Source organism: Lutra lutra, chromosome 1 (genome assembly GCF_902655055.1).
Source record: "Lutra lutra chromosome 1, mLutLut1.2, whole genome shotgun sequence".
In the NCBI taxonomy this organism is placed as follows: domain Eukaryota; kingdom Metazoa; phylum Chordata; class Mammalia; order Carnivora; family Mustelidae; genus Lutra; species Lutra lutra.
This window is the reverse complement of record NC_062278.1, coordinates 214,640,648-214,659,315: the sequence shown is the minus strand read 5'-3', so window position 1 is coordinate 214,659,315 and position 18,668 is coordinate 214,640,648. Positions and strand designations below refer to the sequence as shown.

General features: G+C 58.2%; 3 protein-coding genes across 5 annotated transcripts in view; 1 reads left to right on the top strand and 2 right to left on the bottom strand.

The window, feature by feature from the left end:
- MAST1 (microtubule associated serine/threonine kinase 1) overlaps positions 1-8,660 on the top strand; it is a 31,554-nt gene extending 22,894 nt beyond the window's left edge. For 2 of the 3 annotated variants that reach the window (XM_047700992.1, XM_047701002.1), the window contains 14 exons: positions 1,534-1,672; positions 1,795-1,927; positions 2,064-2,229; positions 2,331-2,432; positions 2,590-2,712; positions 3,096-3,205; positions 3,901-4,079; positions 4,157-4,404; positions 4,738-4,944; positions 5,157-5,386; positions 5,707-5,829; positions 5,948-6,084; positions 6,993-7,180; positions 7,284-8,660. In XM_047700992.1, the coding sequence (XP_047556948.1) occupies positions 1,534-1,672; positions 1,795-1,927; positions 2,064-2,229; positions 2,331-2,432; positions 2,590-2,712; positions 3,096-3,205; positions 3,901-4,079; positions 4,157-4,404; positions 4,738-4,944; positions 5,157-5,386; positions 5,707-5,829; positions 5,948-6,084; positions 6,993-7,180; positions 7,284-8,542 (3,344 nt within the window). In that variant the 3' untranslated portion in view covers positions 8,543-8,660. The remainder of the gene's footprint in view (positions 1-1,533; positions 1,673-1,794; positions 1,928-2,063; positions 2,230-2,330; positions 2,433-2,589; positions 2,713-3,095; positions 3,206-3,900; positions 4,080-4,156; positions 4,405-4,737; positions 4,945-5,156; positions 5,387-5,706; positions 5,830-5,947; positions 6,085-6,992; positions 7,181-7,283) is intronic. The other variant, XM_047701007.1, reaches the window with a different exon arrangement.
- A 209-nt stretch (positions 8,661-8,869) lies between these two features.
- On the bottom strand, positions 8,870-11,374 carry DNASE2 (deoxyribonuclease 2, lysosomal). Its single transcript, XM_047701094.1, has 6 exons — positions 11,062-11,374; positions 10,765-10,942; positions 10,597-10,675; positions 10,124-10,288; positions 9,837-10,034; positions 8,870-9,424 (listed from the first exon to the last, which is right to left on the bottom strand). Exons 1-6 carry the CDS (start codon positions 11,154-11,156, stop codon positions 9,060-9,062), a joined length of 1,080 nt encoding a protein of 359 aa, XP_047557050.1. The 5' UTR covers positions 11,157-11,374; the 3' UTR covers positions 8,870-9,059.
- A 265-nt stretch (positions 11,375-11,639) lies between these two features.
- KLF1 (KLF transcription factor 1) lies at positions 11,640-15,859 on the bottom strand. Its single transcript, XM_047701062.1, has 3 exons — positions 15,749-15,859; positions 14,002-14,884; positions 11,640-12,779 (listed from the first exon to the last, which is right to left on the bottom strand). The coding sequence occupies exons 1-3, from the start codon at positions 15,833-15,835 to the stop codon at positions 12,604-12,606; spliced, it is 1,146 nt and encodes a 381-aa protein (XP_047557018.1). The 5' UTR covers positions 15,836-15,859; the 3' UTR covers positions 11,640-12,603.
- Between the last annotated feature and the right edge of the window lie 2,809 nt (positions 15,860-18,668).

Sequence of the window (18,668 nt, the reverse complement as noted above, 5' to 3'; positions counted from 1 at the left end):
TTTTCTTCATGCCACGTGCTACGCTAGGCACTGATGGCACAGTTGGGACCCAGACAGACACACCTCTCCCTCATGGAGGTTACATTCTGGACTGTGTAGTCAGACAATAAACAAGCCAAAGGAGACCAGGTGATGTCATATATGAGCATGGCATTGTCAGGGAGAGGAATCCCAGGCACAAAGTCTCTTAAGTGAGAAGGTATCTGGATTTGGAGGAGCTGTGAGGAGGCCAATAAAGCCAGAGCCAAGTGAGCAAGCCAGAGGGAGAGTAGGGGGAGGTGAAGATGGAGAGATGATGGGGCCGAGCAGGCCGAGCCTTCTGGAGCCCTGAATGGCATTGGATTTTACTCTTGGTACAACAGACATCAGCTATGTTTTAAGCAGAGCTGATATGATCTGATTTATGTTTTGAGGGTATCCATTCAGTTGCTGCAGTGAGGGCAGAAGCAAGGAGACAAGGAGACCCAGATGGAGGTGACAGCACACGTTTAAGGTCATGTGCCTCCTGAGTGTTGCCCAGCCTCAAAGTCTCATTTGGAAGTCAATCCAGCTTGGTTCTCATCATAAGTGTGTGTCAGGATTGCCTAGGATTGTGGCCAAATGCAGATTCCTGAGCCCCACCCTTAGAGAGTCCGTCTGATTTTGTCAGTTTCTGACACTGAGCTAAATCTAGCTGAAGCAGAAAGAAAGAAAGAGGGAAAGAAAGAGAGAGAGAGGGAAAGGAAGGAAGGAAGGAAGGAAGGACGAAAGGAAGGAAGGAAAAGAAATTGACATGATTAAAAAAAATCATGTCGCTTTCAGGAATGGTTGTATCTGGGTGCTCAAACCATGTCACCAGGAATCTCTTCATTTCTTGACTCTGCTTTTGCATGTGTGGACTTTCCTCTAGACGGGCCCTGACATAGCAGAGTTGCCATCCAGCAGATGGTTGTTTACATCCTATGAGTTCAGCCATCTTTGTGAAAATAGAAGGGAGAGTCTGAGGGCTGATTCACTGAAGCGACCTGGGTTACATGCTGACCCAGCCACTGCATCTGGAAGAAAATCCAGCCCTTGTAAGAGAAGTTAGGAATGGGTGTTAGGAGACCAAAATATGAATGCTGTTTATAGTAAACCTGGTAGGGGCCAGGAACTTACATTTTAAGGCCCCAGACCCTCAAGATTCAGACTCCAGGAGATCAAGGGCCATGCTCCCGGACTCAGTCAGTAAGTAGGTAGGCTTTTATCCTGACCAGATCTCACCTCCACCATCGACTCCCCGCATGATCCAACAACCTCTCTCTGGGTCTCAATCCCCTCCTGTGTGACATTGGTCAATTAGATTAACTTGGTGGGAATGGCTAAGAGGAAGAGAGAAGCCTGGTAGAGGGCACTCCCCATGGGGCCTGGGGAGAGGAGGCCCCTCTCCGAGCATCAGTTTTCCTTAGCTATAAAATGAGAGGCATGTGAGGCGAGGACATGGTGCATGGTGCGTGCCCAGCTCTGGGCAGAGGGTGCCTCCCTCTTCACGTGGGCCAACTCCTTCCCCCACAGGGGGGGACTGCGCCACCCTGCTGAAGAACATCGGGGCGCTGCCCGTGGAGATGGCCCGCATGTACTTTGCGGAGACGGTGCTGGCCCTGGAGTACTTGCACAACTATGGCATCGTGCACCGGGACCTCAAGCCTGACAAGTGAGCCCTTCCCATCACCTCCTTCCCACCCCTCGGGCAGCCCCGGCCTGAGAGGACCAGGAGGGAAGTGGATGTGGGCCTCACTTCTGAGACCCACCCCCCTCAACACACACTCATTGCAGCCTGCTCATCACCTCTATGGGCCACATCAAGCTCACGGATTTTGGCCTTTCCAAGATGGGACTTATGAGCCTCACCACCAACCTGTATGAAGGCCACATTGAGAAGGACGCCCGGGAGTTCCTGGACAAACAGGTGTGTGTGTGGGCATGGGGGTCACTGTGGGTGGAGTGACCTGACAGAACGGGGGGCCCCAGGGCCTGGTGGGGGGCTTGGCTCTCCCTCGAGGCCCCTCCTGCGGCCAGGGCGCAGGCTGACGGCCTGCCCCCAGGTGTGCGGGACCCCAGAGTACATCGCACCCGAGGTCATCTTGCGCCAGGGATACGGCAAGCCGGTGGACTGGTGGGCCATGGGCATCATTCTCTATGAGTTCCTGGTGGGCTGCGTGCCCTTCTTTGGCGACACACCTGAAGAACTCTTTGGACAGGTCATCAGTGGTGCGTGCCTCTATGGGGGGGCAGGCGGGGCCACAGGGACCTGGGCCAGCCCAAAGTTTTGTAGACTCCAAGAGTGACCCCCAGCCCTGCCTTTTTTGCAGATGACATCCTGTGGCCAGAGGGGGAAGAGGCCCTGCCCACCGATGCTCAGCTCCTGATATCCAGCCTCCTGCAGACCAACCCCCTGGTCCGGCTAGGGGCAGGTAAGGGGTCTGATTTTCAGAGAAACTAAGGACTGGGAGCTATTGCCAGAGAGAACTCCAAGTCCAAGTGGTCTGAGGCTATCTGCGGGGTTGGCCTTCAGCGGTCTCTGGAATCCCCTCCTCTCCTCCCCTCCTCCCTCCACCACTCCCTCCCCAGGAGGTGCCTTTGAGGTGAAGCAGCACAGTTTCTTTCGAGACCTGGACTGGACAGGACTGCTGAGGCAGAAGGCCGAGTTCATCCCCCACCTGGAGTCCGAGGACGACACGAGCTACTTCGACAGTGAGCAGGGACAGGGGGCGGGATCCGGTGAGAGGGGCCCTCGGTTAGGCCTAGGATGGTACCCCAGCTGAATAGGGGACGTCCCAGCCCCAGCCGGAGGAGAGGGCTGAAGTTGTGGTCGGTGCGTGGATTGCTCAGCGGCCTGGCCTGGCATGGAGCGCCCTAGGTGGGATCTGGAGGTGTGGCTTTCCTGGAGCCTCCGAAAGTGGGGCGGGGACCCAGCCTGGGGGCGGGGCCTGAATCTGACCCGAGATAGGGCCGGGGCCTGGCAGGGGCGTGGCGGGACCTGCGGGCCGGACTGGAAAGAGGATCCGGTTCCGGTGGGGGTGTGATCTGAGGCGTGGACCAGTGCCTGCGGTTATGGCCCACCCCCCAATCCTCAGCCCGCTCAGACAGGTATCACCACGTGAACTCCTATGATGAGGATGACACGACCGAAGAGGAGCCTGTGGAAATACGCCAGTTCTCCTCTTGCTCCCCGCGCTTCAGCAAGGTGGGCCAAGGCTGCGCTAGGGGTGGGGTGAGACCCAGGGAGGGCGGGGCCTGGGCGGAGGCGGGTCTTTGCTTGCCCCCCAACAACCGCTTGAGGAGGCGAAGGGTGGTGGGTCCGCAGTGGGGCGGGGCTGAGGAGACAGGAGAGCAGGGTCCCAGGCGTGAGGTCTCACGCGGGGGAATTACTGAGGGGATAAGAGATCTGGGGTGATAAGGCCTGCGGGGGAGGCAGCCTGGGGGTCTTGGGACTGGCCTGTGGCATTGAGTGGAATCTGCCGGGACCCTGGACAAATGTGGAAAGGAGGCCCACGGTGGGGCGGAGCTAGTTCTGGACGGGGCGGGGTCAGGGGGCCCGGGGCAAGGCTTGGCAAGGCTGGGCGAAGTCTAGCTTTGAGAAACAGCGCGGAAGGGGCTTCAGGGCCTAACCGGGGCGAGAGTAGACATAACTGGGTGAAGCCTGGGGAGGTGGGGCACGAAGGAGGCCATATTCTTGAGGGCATGGGAGGTTGTGGAGAGCGGCCTGAGTTGAAGAATTGTAGGTGGTCGGGGTACTTCTCAGAATTGGGCGGGGCCCGGCCTTGGGGGTGGAGCGTAGTTTGGGCGGGTCCAGTAGTGGGGAGCGGATTGGTTCGCGAGCGAAGGCGGGAACTGGGGCCGAGCTTGCCTCCCACCACCACCACCTGCCGGCTGGTTCAGGTGTATAGCAGCATGGAGCAACTGTCGCAGCACGAGCCCAAGACCCCGGTGGCGGCAGCGGGGGCCAGCAAGCGGGAGCCGAGCGCCAAAGGCCCAGAGGAGAAGGCGGCCGGCAAGCGGGAGGGCCTGGGAGGCCTGACCCTGCGCGAGAAAACCTGGAGAGGGGGCTCCCCGGAGATGTGAGCCGGTTCAGGTCTGGGGTTGGGGGCGGGGCCCAAAGGGGCGTGTCTCTTCTGATCACTACCCCTTCTTGCAGCAAGCGTTTCTCGGCTTCCGAGGCCAGTTTCCTGGAGGGGGAGGCCAGCCCCCCGCTGGGCGCGCGCCGCCGTTTCTCCGCGCTGCTGGAGCCCAGCCGCTTCAGCGCCCCCCAAGAGGACGAGGATGAGGGCCGGTTGCGCAGGCCCCCCCGGCCCAGCTCTGACCCCCCGGGCTCGCTGGATGCGCGGGCCCCGAAAGAGGCAGCTCAAGGGGATGGCACCCCCAGCGCTGGGGACTCCGACGCCAGTGAGTGCCCCCTACTGCTGCCTTCCCCAATTCCTCAGTGGCCATGTAGTGAGCACTTCAGTGAGCGTGGTGCTGTTTATGCAAGAGCTCACCCACAATTCACACTCCAGCCTGGGGATTCTCATCAATATGGGGAACACCCCATATTCCCTGCTCAGTCAACAAATGTATTAGAGCACTCCTCTGTATTAGGAGGTGTGCTAGATGGATACGTTACCTGCTTTCGTGAAACTCACAAGTAAGAGAAGCAGGAAGAGCATTCCAGGCAGAGGGAACAGCATGCAGGAAGTCCGTGGCCTTGGACTGACCCCTAACCCACCTGCTCTGTTGCAGCTGACCGCCCACGCCCAGGTGACCTCTGTCCACCCTCGAAGGATGGGGACTCATCCAGTCCAAGGGCCACCAATGACCTGGTTCTGCGCCGGGCGCGGCACCAGCAGCTGTCAGGAGACCCCGCAGTAGAGAAGAGACCTTCTCGAACCGGGGGCAAAGTCATCAAGTCAGCTTCTGCCACTGCTTTGTCTGTCATGATTCCTGCAGGTGACGCCGGGCTCCACGTAGCAGGGGAGGGGCTGTCTCCAATTGCGCCAGGATAGGCCAATGAGAGCACTGTATTTTCCCTGTTCACAATGATTGGCTCTGGGGTGGACCAATGAGAACCCTGGGACTTTGACTCGGGAGGAATGAGGAGCAGCTATAGGGAGAGGTTTATCTTGTTGGCTCCATCTCTGACCATGATTCTGTGTCTGCAGTGGACCCCCATGGAAGCTCACCCCTGGCCAGTCCCATGTCCCCACGATCTCTTTCCTCTAACCCATCTTCACGGGACTCCTCACCCAGCCGGGACTACTCACCAGCTGTCAGTGGGCTCCGCTCCCCTATCACCATCCAACGCTCTGGCAAGAAGTACGGCTTCACACTGCGTGCCATTCGGGTCTACATGGGTGATTCGGATGTCTACAGTGTCCATCACATTGTCTGGGTGAGCACACATGCTTGGAGTCTATGTCCCGAGGTGAGGGGTGGGTGGGTGGACAAGAGGGGAAGAAGGTCCCCCAGGGATGAGGGACAGCTCAAACTGTAGAACCAGGACCTAGATAAGAGTCTTCTGTGAGCTGTGCTCTCACCTCCATTTCTGAGCCTCAGTTTCCTCATTTGCCAATTGGGGAGAATGATTACTGGTTCATAAGGTATTAAGAGGGTTGCTGTGCATACAGAGCTCGGCGTCTGGCACAGAAGCGCGGGGAGCATTTTTCGTTACTATAACTCTGACCCTACCCCTGTGGGGTGTCTTGTCCCCAGCACGTGGAAGAGGGGGGCCCAGCCCAGGAGGCCGGGCTTTGTGCTGGTGACCTCATTACGCACGTGAACGGGGAGCCTGTGCATGGCATGGTGCATCCTGAAGTTGTCGAGCTGATCCTTAAGGTGCGTGCAGGGGAGGGAGCACCCTGCGGGGAGGGCCAGGGAGGGTTGGAGACATCCTGGGGAACTGAAGCTGCCTGAGCAGCCTCCAGCAGAGCATTTCTCTCCTTTCTTCCCCTAGAGTGGCAATAAGGTAGCAGTGACTACAACGCCCTTCGAAAATACCTCCATTCGCATTGGCCCTGCACGGCGCAGCAGCTACAAAGCCAAAATGGCTAGGAGGAACAAGCGGCCCTCTGCCAAGGAGGGTCAGGAGAGGTGAGTGGGGCCAAATGCAGTTGGCAGGCCTATAATCAGCAGGCTGAGGGAACGCTTGTGTTTTTGTGGTGGTGGTGTTGTATGAGCAGTGGGAGGGGCTAAAGTGGGAGGTGGTGAGAACCTGCGAAGGAAAGCGCCCAGGTTAAGTGGCCGGCTGGGCCATCAAGCAAAAATAAGAGGACAGAGAGAGAAGGGCTAGGAAAGTGGGAGAAGTCAGGAAAGGAAGCTGTGCCAGGTTTCTAGGCTGGGCGAAAACCTTGTGGGAGGTGTCTTGGGAGATGGGCAGGGCCAGCACTTGTCAGTTAAAGAGGGTGCTGTTCGGGAGCCGGTCCTGACCTGTCGGATAGATAAAGACGGCTGGGAGGACTGGGAGAAGGGATTTCCATGTGAAATGAGCACTCTAGACAAGACTGGGCCAACTGAAATCGTTTCTTCCCTTTGAGGCAGGAGAAGAGAAGAGAGGTGGGTGGGGCTAGGAGACTTGTGTTTTGATCAGAGGGTTTGGCGGTTTGGCCTGGAAAGTCGTTGACTGGGGATTTGAGTGAGAGGAGCCAACAAAACTTGAGTCAGGTGAATTTCTTCCAGCCCTCCTTAGGTAGGTGGCCGCTGGAGGGGGAGGGGCTAGAGAGGTGGGCGGGGCCAGAAAAGGGTGGTCCTGCGTGGATGGGTGTTTTCCTGGTTTGGGCTAGGAGCCGCCTGAAAGGAATGGGGGCCCTGAGCTGGGAGGAGCCGAATGGGACCAGCGTTAAGGGAAGTTCTTTCGGTTTTGATAGGTGGGTGGCAGCTGGAGAGGGAGGGGCTAGGAGGGGTGGGCGGTCCCCAGGGGCCGACATGCGGCCCTAAAATGGAAGGAAGCCAGGAGTTCTGGAACGTGGTGAAGGGTAGGTGGCCCCCTCTTTGTCCCCCAGCAAGAAGCGCAGCTCCCTCTTCCGCAAGATCACAAAGCAGTCAAACCTGCTGCACACTAGCCGCTCGCTGTCGTCGCTGAACCGGTCGCTGTCGTCCAGCGACAGCCTCCCGGGCTCGCCCACGCACGGGCTGCCTGCACGCTCGCCTACCCACAGCTACCGCTCCACGCCCGACTCCGCCTACCTAGGTACGCTCTGCGCCTGCGCGCGGCGGGCCGAGCGGCGCAGGGTGGCGGGGCTGTGCCCTGGCTGTGCCCGCAGCGCGCGACAGCCCCTCTCGCCCACCCGCAGGCGCCTCCTCCCAGAGCAGCTCGCCAGCCTCGAGCACGCCCAACTCGCCAGCGTCATCGGCGTCGCACCACATCCGGCCCAGCACGCTGCACGGCCTGTCGCCGAAATTGCACCGCCAGTACCGCTCTGCGCGCTGCAAGTCGGCTGGCAATATCCCGCTGTCGCCGCTGGCACACACGCCGTCCCCGACACAGGCATCGCCGCCGCCGCTGCCAGGCCACACGGTGGGCAGCTCGCACACGACGCAGAGCTTCCCTGCGAAGCTGCACTCGTCACCCCCGGTGGTGCGCCCACGCCCCAAGAGTGCCGAGCCCCCGCGGTCGCCGCTCCTCAAACGCGTGCAGTCAGCAGAGAAGCTGGGAGCCTCGCTGGGCGCCGACAAGAAGGGCGCACTGCGCAAACACAGCCTCGAGGTGGGCCACCCGGATTTCCGCAAGGACTTCCACGGCGAGCTGGCACTGCATAGCCTCGCCGAGTCTGACGGCGAGACACCCCCCGTCGAGGGCCCTGGCACACCTAGGCAGGTGGCTGTCCGTCGCCTGGGCCGCCAAGAGTCGCCCCTGAGCTTGGGCGCGGACCCACTGCTGCCTGAAGGCGCTCCCAGGCCGCCGGTGTTCAGTAAGGAGAAGGAGTCTCCGGGTGGTGCTGAGGCCTGCACCCCACCCCGTGCGACGACCCCCGGGGGCCGGACCCTGGAGCGGGACCCCAGCGGCACACGGCACCAGAGCGTGCAGACAGAGGATGGAGTGGGTGGGGTGGCCAGGGCTGTGGCAAAGGCCGCGCTGAGCCCAGTGCAGGAACACGAGACCGGCAGGCGCAGCAGTTCGGGTGAGGCAGGCACACCCCCGGTGCCAATTGTCGTAGAGCCTGTGCGTCTGGGGGCCAAGGCCATGGCACCCCAACCTCCTGGTGCAGACTCCAAAGGGTTGCAGGAATCCACATCCCTGGCGCCTCCTGCTCCTGAGGTTCCCCGGGGTCGGGAGTGCTGGGTGCTGGAGGTGGTGGAGGAGCGGACCACGCTGAGCGGGCCTCGCTCCAAGCCCACCTCCCCCAAACTCTCTCCAGAACCCCAAGCCCCCTCTCCAGCCCCCACAAAGAACGTGCCCAGCAGTGCAGGGCCCCCAGTCCCACCCACTTCCCTCTTGGTCCCAGCCACCAAGCCTGAGGTGGGGCTGACCTCCCGGTGCCCTGCTGAAACTATACCCCCAGCAGGCCTGACCAAAAAAGGTGCCCCCTGTCCCACGCCTCCAGGCCCGTAGCCGAGGGGGCCGCTGGCCCTGCTCTGTACAGCCACCTGTATACATATGTACACATATAAATAAAGTGTGTCTGTGCTGTGTGAGCTTTCTGGGGCTCACCCCACCCCTGGCGGGGCAAGACATTGTGTTTCTGCCCCCTTGCCTGTGTGCATCTCGAGGCCTGAATACCATCGAGAAGGGAGGTGAGTCTTGGGTATACTCTTCCTGTGGTCCTACTTTGGGTCTCACTTATGCACCAGCTGTCCCCAGACCTTCAGGGAGAGAAGAAGGGCTGTAATGTTGTCTGGAGTCCCAGTCCCCACTTGAAGAAAAAGGTTAATAGTCCCGTCCACCAATTTCCTTTTATTTTTCAACAGTCCTAACAGTCCTGAATCACGTATTGTGATTCTCATTTGGCAGATGAGTAAATGGAGTCACAAGTTAAGGCACATAATTAAGCTCACACAATTAGGCATTAAACTGGGGATCAAGCTGAAGTCCCAAGAGGTTTCTGAGCCTTAGCTCTTATGTGGTCTGCTCAGATTCCTGGAGAGAAGGTTCTCTTCTCCCCACAGGGCTTCCAGGCCTTCACCAGAGGCTGGAAGGCCTTCCACAGGGCTGGCAGCTGGGCACATAATGTGCCGCCGCCCCGCTGCTCCTCTCTGACGTTACGATTCATGTCACCCACACAGGCCCAGGGCCCTTCCGGGGCTACACACCACTTGGAGTGGTCTTCTGTGGCACTGAAGTCTGGCCCAGCTGGCCCAGGGAAAGCTATCTGGGTTACGTCCAACACATGCTGGAGCCTGGAGCAGTTGGAGGGTAGGATGCCATGAGAGTTTTGCCAGAATTGGACCTGCAAGTTACTGCCAAGGGCTTCTGCCAACCAGCCAGAATACAGGTCTGTGGAGGATGGAAAAAGGGCATGGACAGGGTCAGGGTCATTTCTAGGACCACTTCCCCTTTCTGAGCTCAGTTTCTTCAGTTGTCAATTCCTGGAGACACAAGGAATGACAACATTAAAACTAATAGCCCTTACCAAATGCTTTATAGGCATCACTTCATAATAATCTGTTAAAGTAGTAGATACCAGTGTCCCCATTTCTCAGATGGGTTAAACTGGGGCTCTGGTTAAATCACACATCACATAGCCAGAAACCAATATGTGAACCCAGGTCTGTTAGTTGTCTACCTCTCATCGATTGTGGCTGTCAAAGAGTCCTACTCCTTATTCCTGACCTGCCCTTAGCCATGGACACACCAGGCACCCCCTCTGCAGAAAAAGAGCTTTGCAACCCTCAACTTCAGGACTCACCATCTCCAAATTTTCCAAATTTGGCAAAGCTCTGGAACGTGTCGCCTGCCTTGGATGTGAGCGTTACACTGCTGTTCCAGGGGCCATGGAGAACATGGTGGCCCTCAACCACATCTTCCAGATGGGGGACTTTCTGAGCGAAGGTGGCATCTAGCTTGTGGTCATACACTAGGGGGTAGGTGTAGGTCAGCTGTCTGCCTGGAGGGCAAAGGTAGAGAAAATGAAGGACTGTTCCACATTCTGGCCTGGGAATCAGGGATTCACTTTGCCTCCCTGTCCACACTCACCAATCTTCCCAAACTGAGTGAGGGGAAAAGACACACAGAGCAGGGTCTGCCCGTAGGTTTGGGCACTAGAAGGCCAGCTGTATGCAGCAGAGCAGGCAGGTGGTGGGAAGTGCGGAACACTGTGGACCAGCCAGAAGCCCCCTTCTTGGTCCAGGAGCAGCACACCTGAACCAGAAGACAGGGGTCAGGAGGACTGCTTAAGGCATCCCAAAAAGCACGTGTGCCACCAGGAACATCCTCCATTTGCAGGGGACCTGGAGAAGGTGTGGGCAGTGTCAAAACCACTGCTGAGCTCAGTTTCTGCAGCTGTTAATTCTCGCAGTCCAGAAGAAAAACAATATAATAAGGAAGCAGATGTTCAGAGTCTGACAGAGCACCCCCTCCACCACCCCATCCCTGGGCAGGGCAGGGGTTAGCTGGGGAAAATGCATAAGAACACCAGAGCCCTTCCCCAGCCCCAACCCTGGACTCACCCTTTGTGTGCCCCCGGCTAGACAAGTTCTGAGCCCTGCTGGAGTTAGGTGGCTGGTCATTGTATAGCAGGAAGGCGAGCTGAGGGGAGATGGATGGGGCAACTTGAAATTTCCCCCCAAGCTGGGTCTTAGAGTCTTATTCCAGGTTCAGCCCAGGGGCTCCTTCACCTGGCTGGCGTTCCGGTACAGCGGCAGCAAGCTGCGGCCCACGGCCCCCGCCGAGCTGTTGATGGGCCCCGCGCCGTCGCGCCAGCCCCCTGAGTCCTTATCCATGTACTTGTATCGCAGTCCGCTCTGCGCTGCATCCCCGGGCCCGCTCTGGGCTGGCAGCTTGTAGACAACGAACCTTAGAGTTGAGGAATGGGAGAAATGGAGGGAAGGGAAGACGGGGAACCCCAGGCTTCGCCCAACTGCGGAGCAGCCTCCAGGCCCACCCCGGGCGACGGTCGGCGCCTGCCCACTCACCAGTCCACAGGCTGCCCCGAGTCCCCATAGCAGGACAGGGTCCTTACAGGGACCCACAGCAGCGCGGCCAGGAGCAGCGGGCTCAGCATGGCCATGCCCTTGGGTAGAGGAATCTGTGTTGGGGCCCGGAACGGCAGGTCACGAGCTGGGCCGGGCCGGCCCCTAGACGACTTTCAGTTCCTCAGACAGGCGTGGGAACCCCAGCCGGAACCTCACGAGGATGGAGACCGCCCGCGAGACAGAGAAGCTGAGATTTGAGTCAGTTCTGCGCCTCCGGGGGCGGGGCTTCCTTTCCGACAGTCGCTCCCCTCAGGCACCGCCTCCCGCTTCCGGCAGACTCAACTCTTGATATACTCCACCCACCCGTCAGGCTCAGGACACGCCTCCCACGGCCACATGGTTTCCCCCCCCCTCCCGCCTTCGACTCCTTTCCCGGCCAATCATAGCTCACATCCCTCTGCTAGGCCCCGCCTCCGTCTCTTTCTACTGTGGTTAGTCTCAAACCGCTCTTCGCCGCTAGTACCGCGCTGCCTCCCGCTCCTGGGTCAAAAGCGGTCTTGGATTTTTTTTTTTTTTTCCTTTTCTGTCTTACAACCTGAGGTCTACCTCTTGTGATCTTTGCTCTTTTAAGGGGCGCTTGTGCTCCTGGTCCTCCCCCTTTTTATTCCACATGTTTTCCTGGGGCCCGCCTGAGCTAGCTATTCGAAGGAATAGTTTGTGCTTGCTTCAGCAGCACCTGTATTCAAGGGAATATTTTGGATCGGGTCACGGTGGAGGGTGATGGGGCTCTGGGGCCGGGCTGAAGGCTGAATGAATGTACTTGGGGTTCAAGGCAGGAGACAAGGACTATTTAGGCTAAACTTGGGGTGTGGTGGGGAGGGGAGGCAAAGCTTCCAGTGCCAAGAGGGGTCTCTGAAGTTTACATGATGTTGTGAAGGTGTGTATGGCCTCCAATCTTACCCCTGAGAGTAAAGCTTCCTCCCATCTCCCAGCACCCAAAACCCACAAAGTCAGGCCAACGCTGAAAGCCTTTATCTTGAAGGGGTATTGGTACAGGACCCATAACCATTCACAGCAGATCCAGCCACTATCCAGGGCTTCATTAGCCACGGTGTGAAGCCCCCGCTTCTAGGCCCAGAGTCTCCGGGAACCTTCACCCCTCAACCACTCCCACTGCCCAGGTCCTCTTGTAAGATGGTCTGAGGGTCCAGCTCTCTGAGGGTCTGTCTCTCTGTCCGAAATATCTGAGTGTCCAACTGAGTCCGTTTATTTGGAGGTCTGTCTCTGTCTCGCTGTATCTGTGGGACCATTGGATGTCTCCGTGTAGCTCCTGCTACTGAGGACGTGTGGGACCTTTGGTTGGAGGCTCCCCCAGGTCTGTCTATGGGCCAGTCCTTGATCTTTGGGTGGATCTGTGGGGCCGCGCGAATCCAAGAGAGGTTGGATTCAAGAAAGGGTCCATCTGAGGGAAAACCACCCTGTGCGGATCTGCTCTTGTTCCATCCCCAACCCCCAGGAAGGGTCCAAATGTTGGGGCGGGTCTCAAAGATGACGCTTCATGTGCAGGGCCAGGTGATCGGAGCGTGAAAAAGCGCGCGGGCAGAGCTGGCAGCGGAAGGGGCGCTGTCCAGTGTGCTTCCGGTAGTGGCGGGTCAGTTCGTCTGAGCGCGCGAACCTCCAGCCACAGCCGTCCCACGTGCAGGCGTAGGGCTTCTCCCCTGGGGGGGGGGGGGGTGGATGGGGGATGCGGAAGCCTTGAGCACCCCTGTCTGCCCCACCCCTCCCCCGGCTGCCTCTGCATCTGGTCACACTTCTTTGCTCAGCCTTGGTCGGTTCTAGGATGAGGCAAGGGAGGCGCCCACCGCGCAAAACGTAGGGAGGCGCTCACTCTCAGGGCAAGGCCCGGATTCTGCACCCACGTCCGGCCTCTGCGACCTCGACCCTTCTTCTGTACCTGCACTTGGCGCCAAACCCATTCTCATTTCCTGGACCCAAGTCGTGTTCCCTACTCCATCGGCTTCATTTCCTGTTCCCTATTATGCTGCCTCTGAGTCCTAAAGCCATCCTCACCTTCGACCTTTGGTTTGGCTCCCTGTGTTCCAGCCCCTCCCTTGTAGGACCCTCCAGCTGCTGCCCAGTTCTGCCCCCCGCCCCTCAACCTGCCCCGGCCTTGGCCCTACAGCCTCGAAATCCAAGCCATGTCCCAGGTGATTGTTCTCTCCCTATGCTACTCCTGGCCTCTCCACCTGCGTCTCTGCACAGCACTGCACACAAGGCCCTACCCTCTCTGGGCACTCCTAAATTTAGGACTCACCCTTCCTCCTCCCCGCAACCTCTATTCCACAGCCCCGCCCCCGTCTTAGGATCCCTGGGACCCGGCTTCTCCTCCCATGCCCACCCTCCTTTCCCAGCTATTCCCTCTATCCTTCTGGACCTGCCTCCGCATCTGGGCTCGGGAAATTGACTCTGGCCCTGTCTCCCCTCCTGCGTGCCGCCACGCCCCCTACAGTCTGGCTCCGCCTCCCTGGCAAGCAACCCTTGGCCCCTAATTCGTCTATCCGCTTGCCGCGCACCTGAACCCTCTTGTCTTTGACCCGGCGCTTAGCATTCTAAGCTTGTTCCCTCTCCGCAGTCCCTCCTCTAGCCCGCCCCCTCTGTCACCGGTCAGGCTTTCTGCTCTTTAGCCCTTCGGCTGCCCAGGTCTTAGCCCGTCTGTTCCCTGAAACGCTCCTCAGGTTCCCCAGGCTGTTTATCCCCACCCTCCTCCCGCAATGCTGCCTCTCAGGCTCCCGAGGTCCTAGACTGGCTCCCAGCTCCCTCTGCCTTGCCCGTAGCTCCGAAATTCTACTCTACTTCCGCCACCTGCTCGGGTTTTCCAGCTCCCCAGCCACTCGCGGCTCCTGAGACCCATCCTCCAGCCCCCGTGCCCCGCTCCCTCACCTGTGTGCGTGCGCAGATGAGCCTTTAGGTGTGAGCTCTTAGTGTAGCTCTTCCCACAGCCCGGGTGCGTGCACGTGTGCGCCGCCTGCCTCTTGCGCGCCCACGATCGCCGGCTGCGTTTGGATGGCGCGGCGTCCGCGATCGCTCCGGGGTCTCCTGCTGTTCCCCGGAGTCCCGCACCCGCCGTCCCGGGTCCCAGACAACTCAAGAAAGAAGGGGGTGATGTGGGGCCGGGCGCGGGCGCCGGGAGCCCGCGGAAGAGCTGGAAGTGACCTTGGTACTGCGGCACCGGGTACAGCGCTGGGTACCCGGACAGCAGCCCGTAGGGGGCGCCTGGCGCCGCGGGCATTGAAAGCCCGGTCCGCGAGAAGTAGCTGCCGGCGGAGCCCGCACCTGGCCCGGGGTACACCGGCTGCAGCGGGAGTGCCTTGGGCTCGGGGGCTGGGCCCAGGGCTGAGCCCACGAAGGCATCCGGGGCCGGGGCTCTTGGGGCCGGGCGTGTCCAGCCCGGGTGCTCCTCGGGACCCAAGAGCCCAGTCACAAGCCCTGGGCCGCCCACATACGGGCTGGGAGTCTCGGGTGGCAGCGGCGGCGGCGGGAATTGCACCCCGGAGCACTCGCCTGGCGCCAAAGCGCAGGTTTGGGGCGCGCCGCCGGGCTCTGGGCACGAGAAATTGGTGAGAAGGAGATCCAGATCCCAGGGGGTGGCCGAGTCCCTCTCGTCGTCTTCGTCCTCCCTGGGTGCGTCCTGCGACTCTGGCCTCACGTGGAGGGGCAGCCCGGTGGGATCAGGGGGTCCCGGACCCAAGTCCTGCACCTCCTCAGAGCGCCACCACTGGGGAGGGAGCCGGTAGCGTGAGGCTTCGGTGGATACCAGGGTACCCTGCCCAGAGATGGAGAGGGCTGGATGCCCTGATGGGGGCAGGCTGGCCAGAGGCTCTGGGAAGGGGTGTTGTTTGCTTGTCTGTCATGTCAGTCTGTCCCCCTCCCTTACACTGCACACTCCCTCCAGCCCCCCTCCAAGTCCAGGGACAGAGGTCTATGGGTCTGGCTGGAGACCCAAGATAAGACTGACATTATCTGGAGCCACACTCAGGCATGGGGGAAGGGTGGCAGAGTTAGGCATGGAAGGCTGGGGGGGGGGGAGCCTTGCCTCAGTTTCCCCCAGACCCTCCCTCTCCTTCCCTGACCCCCCCAAATTAATTCCCAAGATTAAATTCCTGCAATGCTGTTTCCTCCTGGTATCTGGCGTTGTCTTACTGTGGACTGCTGCACTGTTCAGCTTCAAACCTCAGGGTTCTTTCTTTCTTTCTTTCTTTCTTTCTTTCTTTCTTTCTTTCTTTCCTTCCTTCCTTCCTTCTAAGCAAGCTCTATGCCCAACATGGGGCTTGAACTCACGACCCTGAGATCAAGAGTTGCACGTTCTACCTACTCAGCCAGTCAGGTGCCCCTCCAAGCCTCAGTTTTATATGACAAGAATAGGTCCTTAGACCAAGTTCAGAGCCCTGGCCTGGACTGAGGACCCCCAGTCTTAGCTAAGATTCAGAGCAACATGGAGACTAGACCCTGCAAGCTCTAACTACAGCCCAGGACCCAGTCCACCCACCTACACCCCACCTGGCCCCTCCCAAGCTCTAACCACAGCCCAGGACCCCAGCCCACCCACCTACACCCCACCTGGCCCCTCCCAAGCTCCAACCACAGCCCAGGACCCCAGCCCGCCCACCTACACCCGACCTGGCCCCACCTTGAGAAAGTCCTCCTGTGTGTCCGGGAAGGGGCCCAGGGTGGTCAGCGTGCTGATGGAGGGCAAGGCGGTCTCAGCTGCGGCCATGGCTGGCTGGTGCCCACCCTGGGCCTCAGGGCTCCTCTCCCTCCGTGGCCTCGTGGGCTCTGAGACACCAATGGCCCCTTGGAGGGCTCCTCTCTGCCCTCAGCTGATTGGCTGCAGCCCCTGATAAGAGGCAGGCAAGGCGGGGGTCACTGTTTCTGGGGAAGAGACCTCATTTCAGCCTGTTTAGGGGCTGGGCCTTAAGGACTGACCCTGGATCTAAAGCCAAGTCAAGTTCAGGGGCTGGGGGCTCAGAAGTTGAGGGTTCAGGTGTTGGGTAAAGCGAGGCACTAAGTCTCCACAAAAGGAGAGACTAAGGGGGGGGGCTCTTAGTTACCTTCCTACAGAAGGGGTGATAGGCAGAATGGGGATCCTGGGAAGGGACTTCAAGACCCCATTTACTGTGACTGGGGCCCTGTAGCTCTCCCCCTCCCCAATAAACAGCAGCAACCATGTGGATGGCGGGACTTGGCATGAAGTCCCTGCCAAGCCAAGCATTATCAGAGGCCCCAGATGTTGGAGGCTGCTATCGGGTGGGGGCCCAGAACAGCCGAAGCTCTGTTCCCGATGAGTGGGAGGGTTGGGGCTGGGGCTTCACATTGGGTTGGTTTGAAATTGCCTGGATTGTGAGTTCCCAGGGTCTGAGTCCAGCGCCGGGAGGAGCCCCTCCCAATCTGCTGCTGCTGTTGACCATGAACCCTCTGGGTGGTGCTGGGAGGAGTCAGGCCCTGTGGAGGGGGAGGCTGCCATGACCACAGTTGCTCCAGTGTGATGGGGCTGGGGCAGGGGAATTGACATCCTCTACTGGGCGAAATAAGATGCTGGGATCAGGCCACAGGAAGTACCTGATGATAAGCAGGAGACCCTTAGCAACCCCTGCTCTGGGTCTGGCTGCTGTTTGATCGCTGCCCCACACGGGGGAGGAATCCAAGCTTCTATATAGGGACCTCCACTGTTGTGCCCTGGGAGTCCAGGTGGATGCTATGGACACATCATAGACACCTAGTTCACGGTCACATCCACACACAACTGGTGGTTACATAGTGACCCAGATTCCTGGTCCCCCAGTCACACAGACCATATAGTCCCTGTACATGGAATTGTGTGTCTGCATATCATGTAGACCAGGCACAGGTACCCAATTTCCAGACACAAAAACACAGCTATACAACACATTGGTTACACAGTGATATAGTCACACAGTCTCTCAGACATAAAATTCACAATCACACAGATGGATACTGACACAATCACACACTGCTCCAGAAACACACAGCAGCACACAACCACTCACACACACACACACACACACACACACACACACACACACAGCTACACATCAGACACAACGATTCACGGAACCATATGAAACCTACAATGTGACATATTCACAGTTTGTCATTGGTCACACGATTGCATAGTTACCAATGCCCAACCGTAGGGGGCAGAGCCAGTCAAAGACAGACAACCCTGCCAACACGGAATCAAACACTCCAATAGTGAAAAACACACAACCCTGCCCAGGCACATGTCACCACAGACGCACAATCAGAGTTGGTGCATCGCAAAAGTTGCACATTGCACAAAAAGGCAAAATATTATCATGGGCCACAAGGGGAGGGGGAAGCCAGTAATACAGAAGCCAGCTCACGCACCAACTATGAGGGCCACAGAGAGAGAAAGTGGAACCCCGTAAACTGCTGGGGGGAATGGAAAATGTAGCTACTGCAGGAAAGTCTGATGATTCTTCCAAAAGTTAAATAACCAAAAAGTTGGACAAGAGTTACCATATGACCCAGCAATTGCACTCTTAGGTATATACATCAAAAAATTGAAAATGGTATTCAGGGGACGCCTGGGGGGCTCAGTTGGTTAAGCGTCTACTTTTGGCTCAGGTCCTGGGATCGAGTCCCACATTGGGCTCCCTGCTCAGCGGGGATCCTGCTTCTCCCTCTCTCTCTGCCCGCTGCTCTCCTGCTTGTGTGCTCTCTCTCTGATCAATAAATAGATAAAATTAAAAAAAAAAAACAGGCATTCAAATGAATACTTGTACACTATGTTCATAGCAGCATTAGTTACAATAGTTAAGACATAGAAACACCCCAGATGTCCACAAACAGATAAATGGATAAACAAAATGTGGTCTGTCCATACAGTGAAATATCTTTCAGCCATAAAAAGGAATGACATTCAATATATAATCATGTGGGTGAACCTCAAAAACATGCTAAGTGGAAGAAGTCGGTCACAAACAATCACACATATGAGTCCATTTAATATCCGGGCAAATCCATGCAGACCAAAAGATTAGTGGTTGCCAGAAGCAGGGGGAGGAGGAATGGGGAGTGACCGCTAATGGGTACAGGGTCTCCTTTTGGGGTGAGGGAAATGTTCTGGAACTAGATAGAGGTGGTGGTTGCCCAGCATCGTGAATGCTAAATGCCTGTGAATTGTTTGCTTTAAAATGGTTCATTTATGTTTTGTGAATTTTGCCCCAGTAAAATAAAATGACTGGAATTAGTGGGTTGCTAGAGAAGAAAGCAGAGTCTCTCTTGGGGAGAGATCTCCTTGGTTTGGGATGAGGCACTAAACAGGCCTGTGTGGCTCTAAAATGGGAGGCAAGAAGATAAGGGTCCAGAGAGAGGGAAGCATTTGGCTGGAAGCATTTGTCCCCTAGTAGCCTGTGGCCTGGAGGCATGGCAGACATCCCGGGGTGTCAAGGCCTGAACCCCAATTTGGGTTTCCTGGTACAGATACCGACATCACCCTCTGACACCTACACCAGCTTCAGGGTAGGGACATTTGGGGAAAGGAAGGGAGTGGGGGAGAGAGGCCA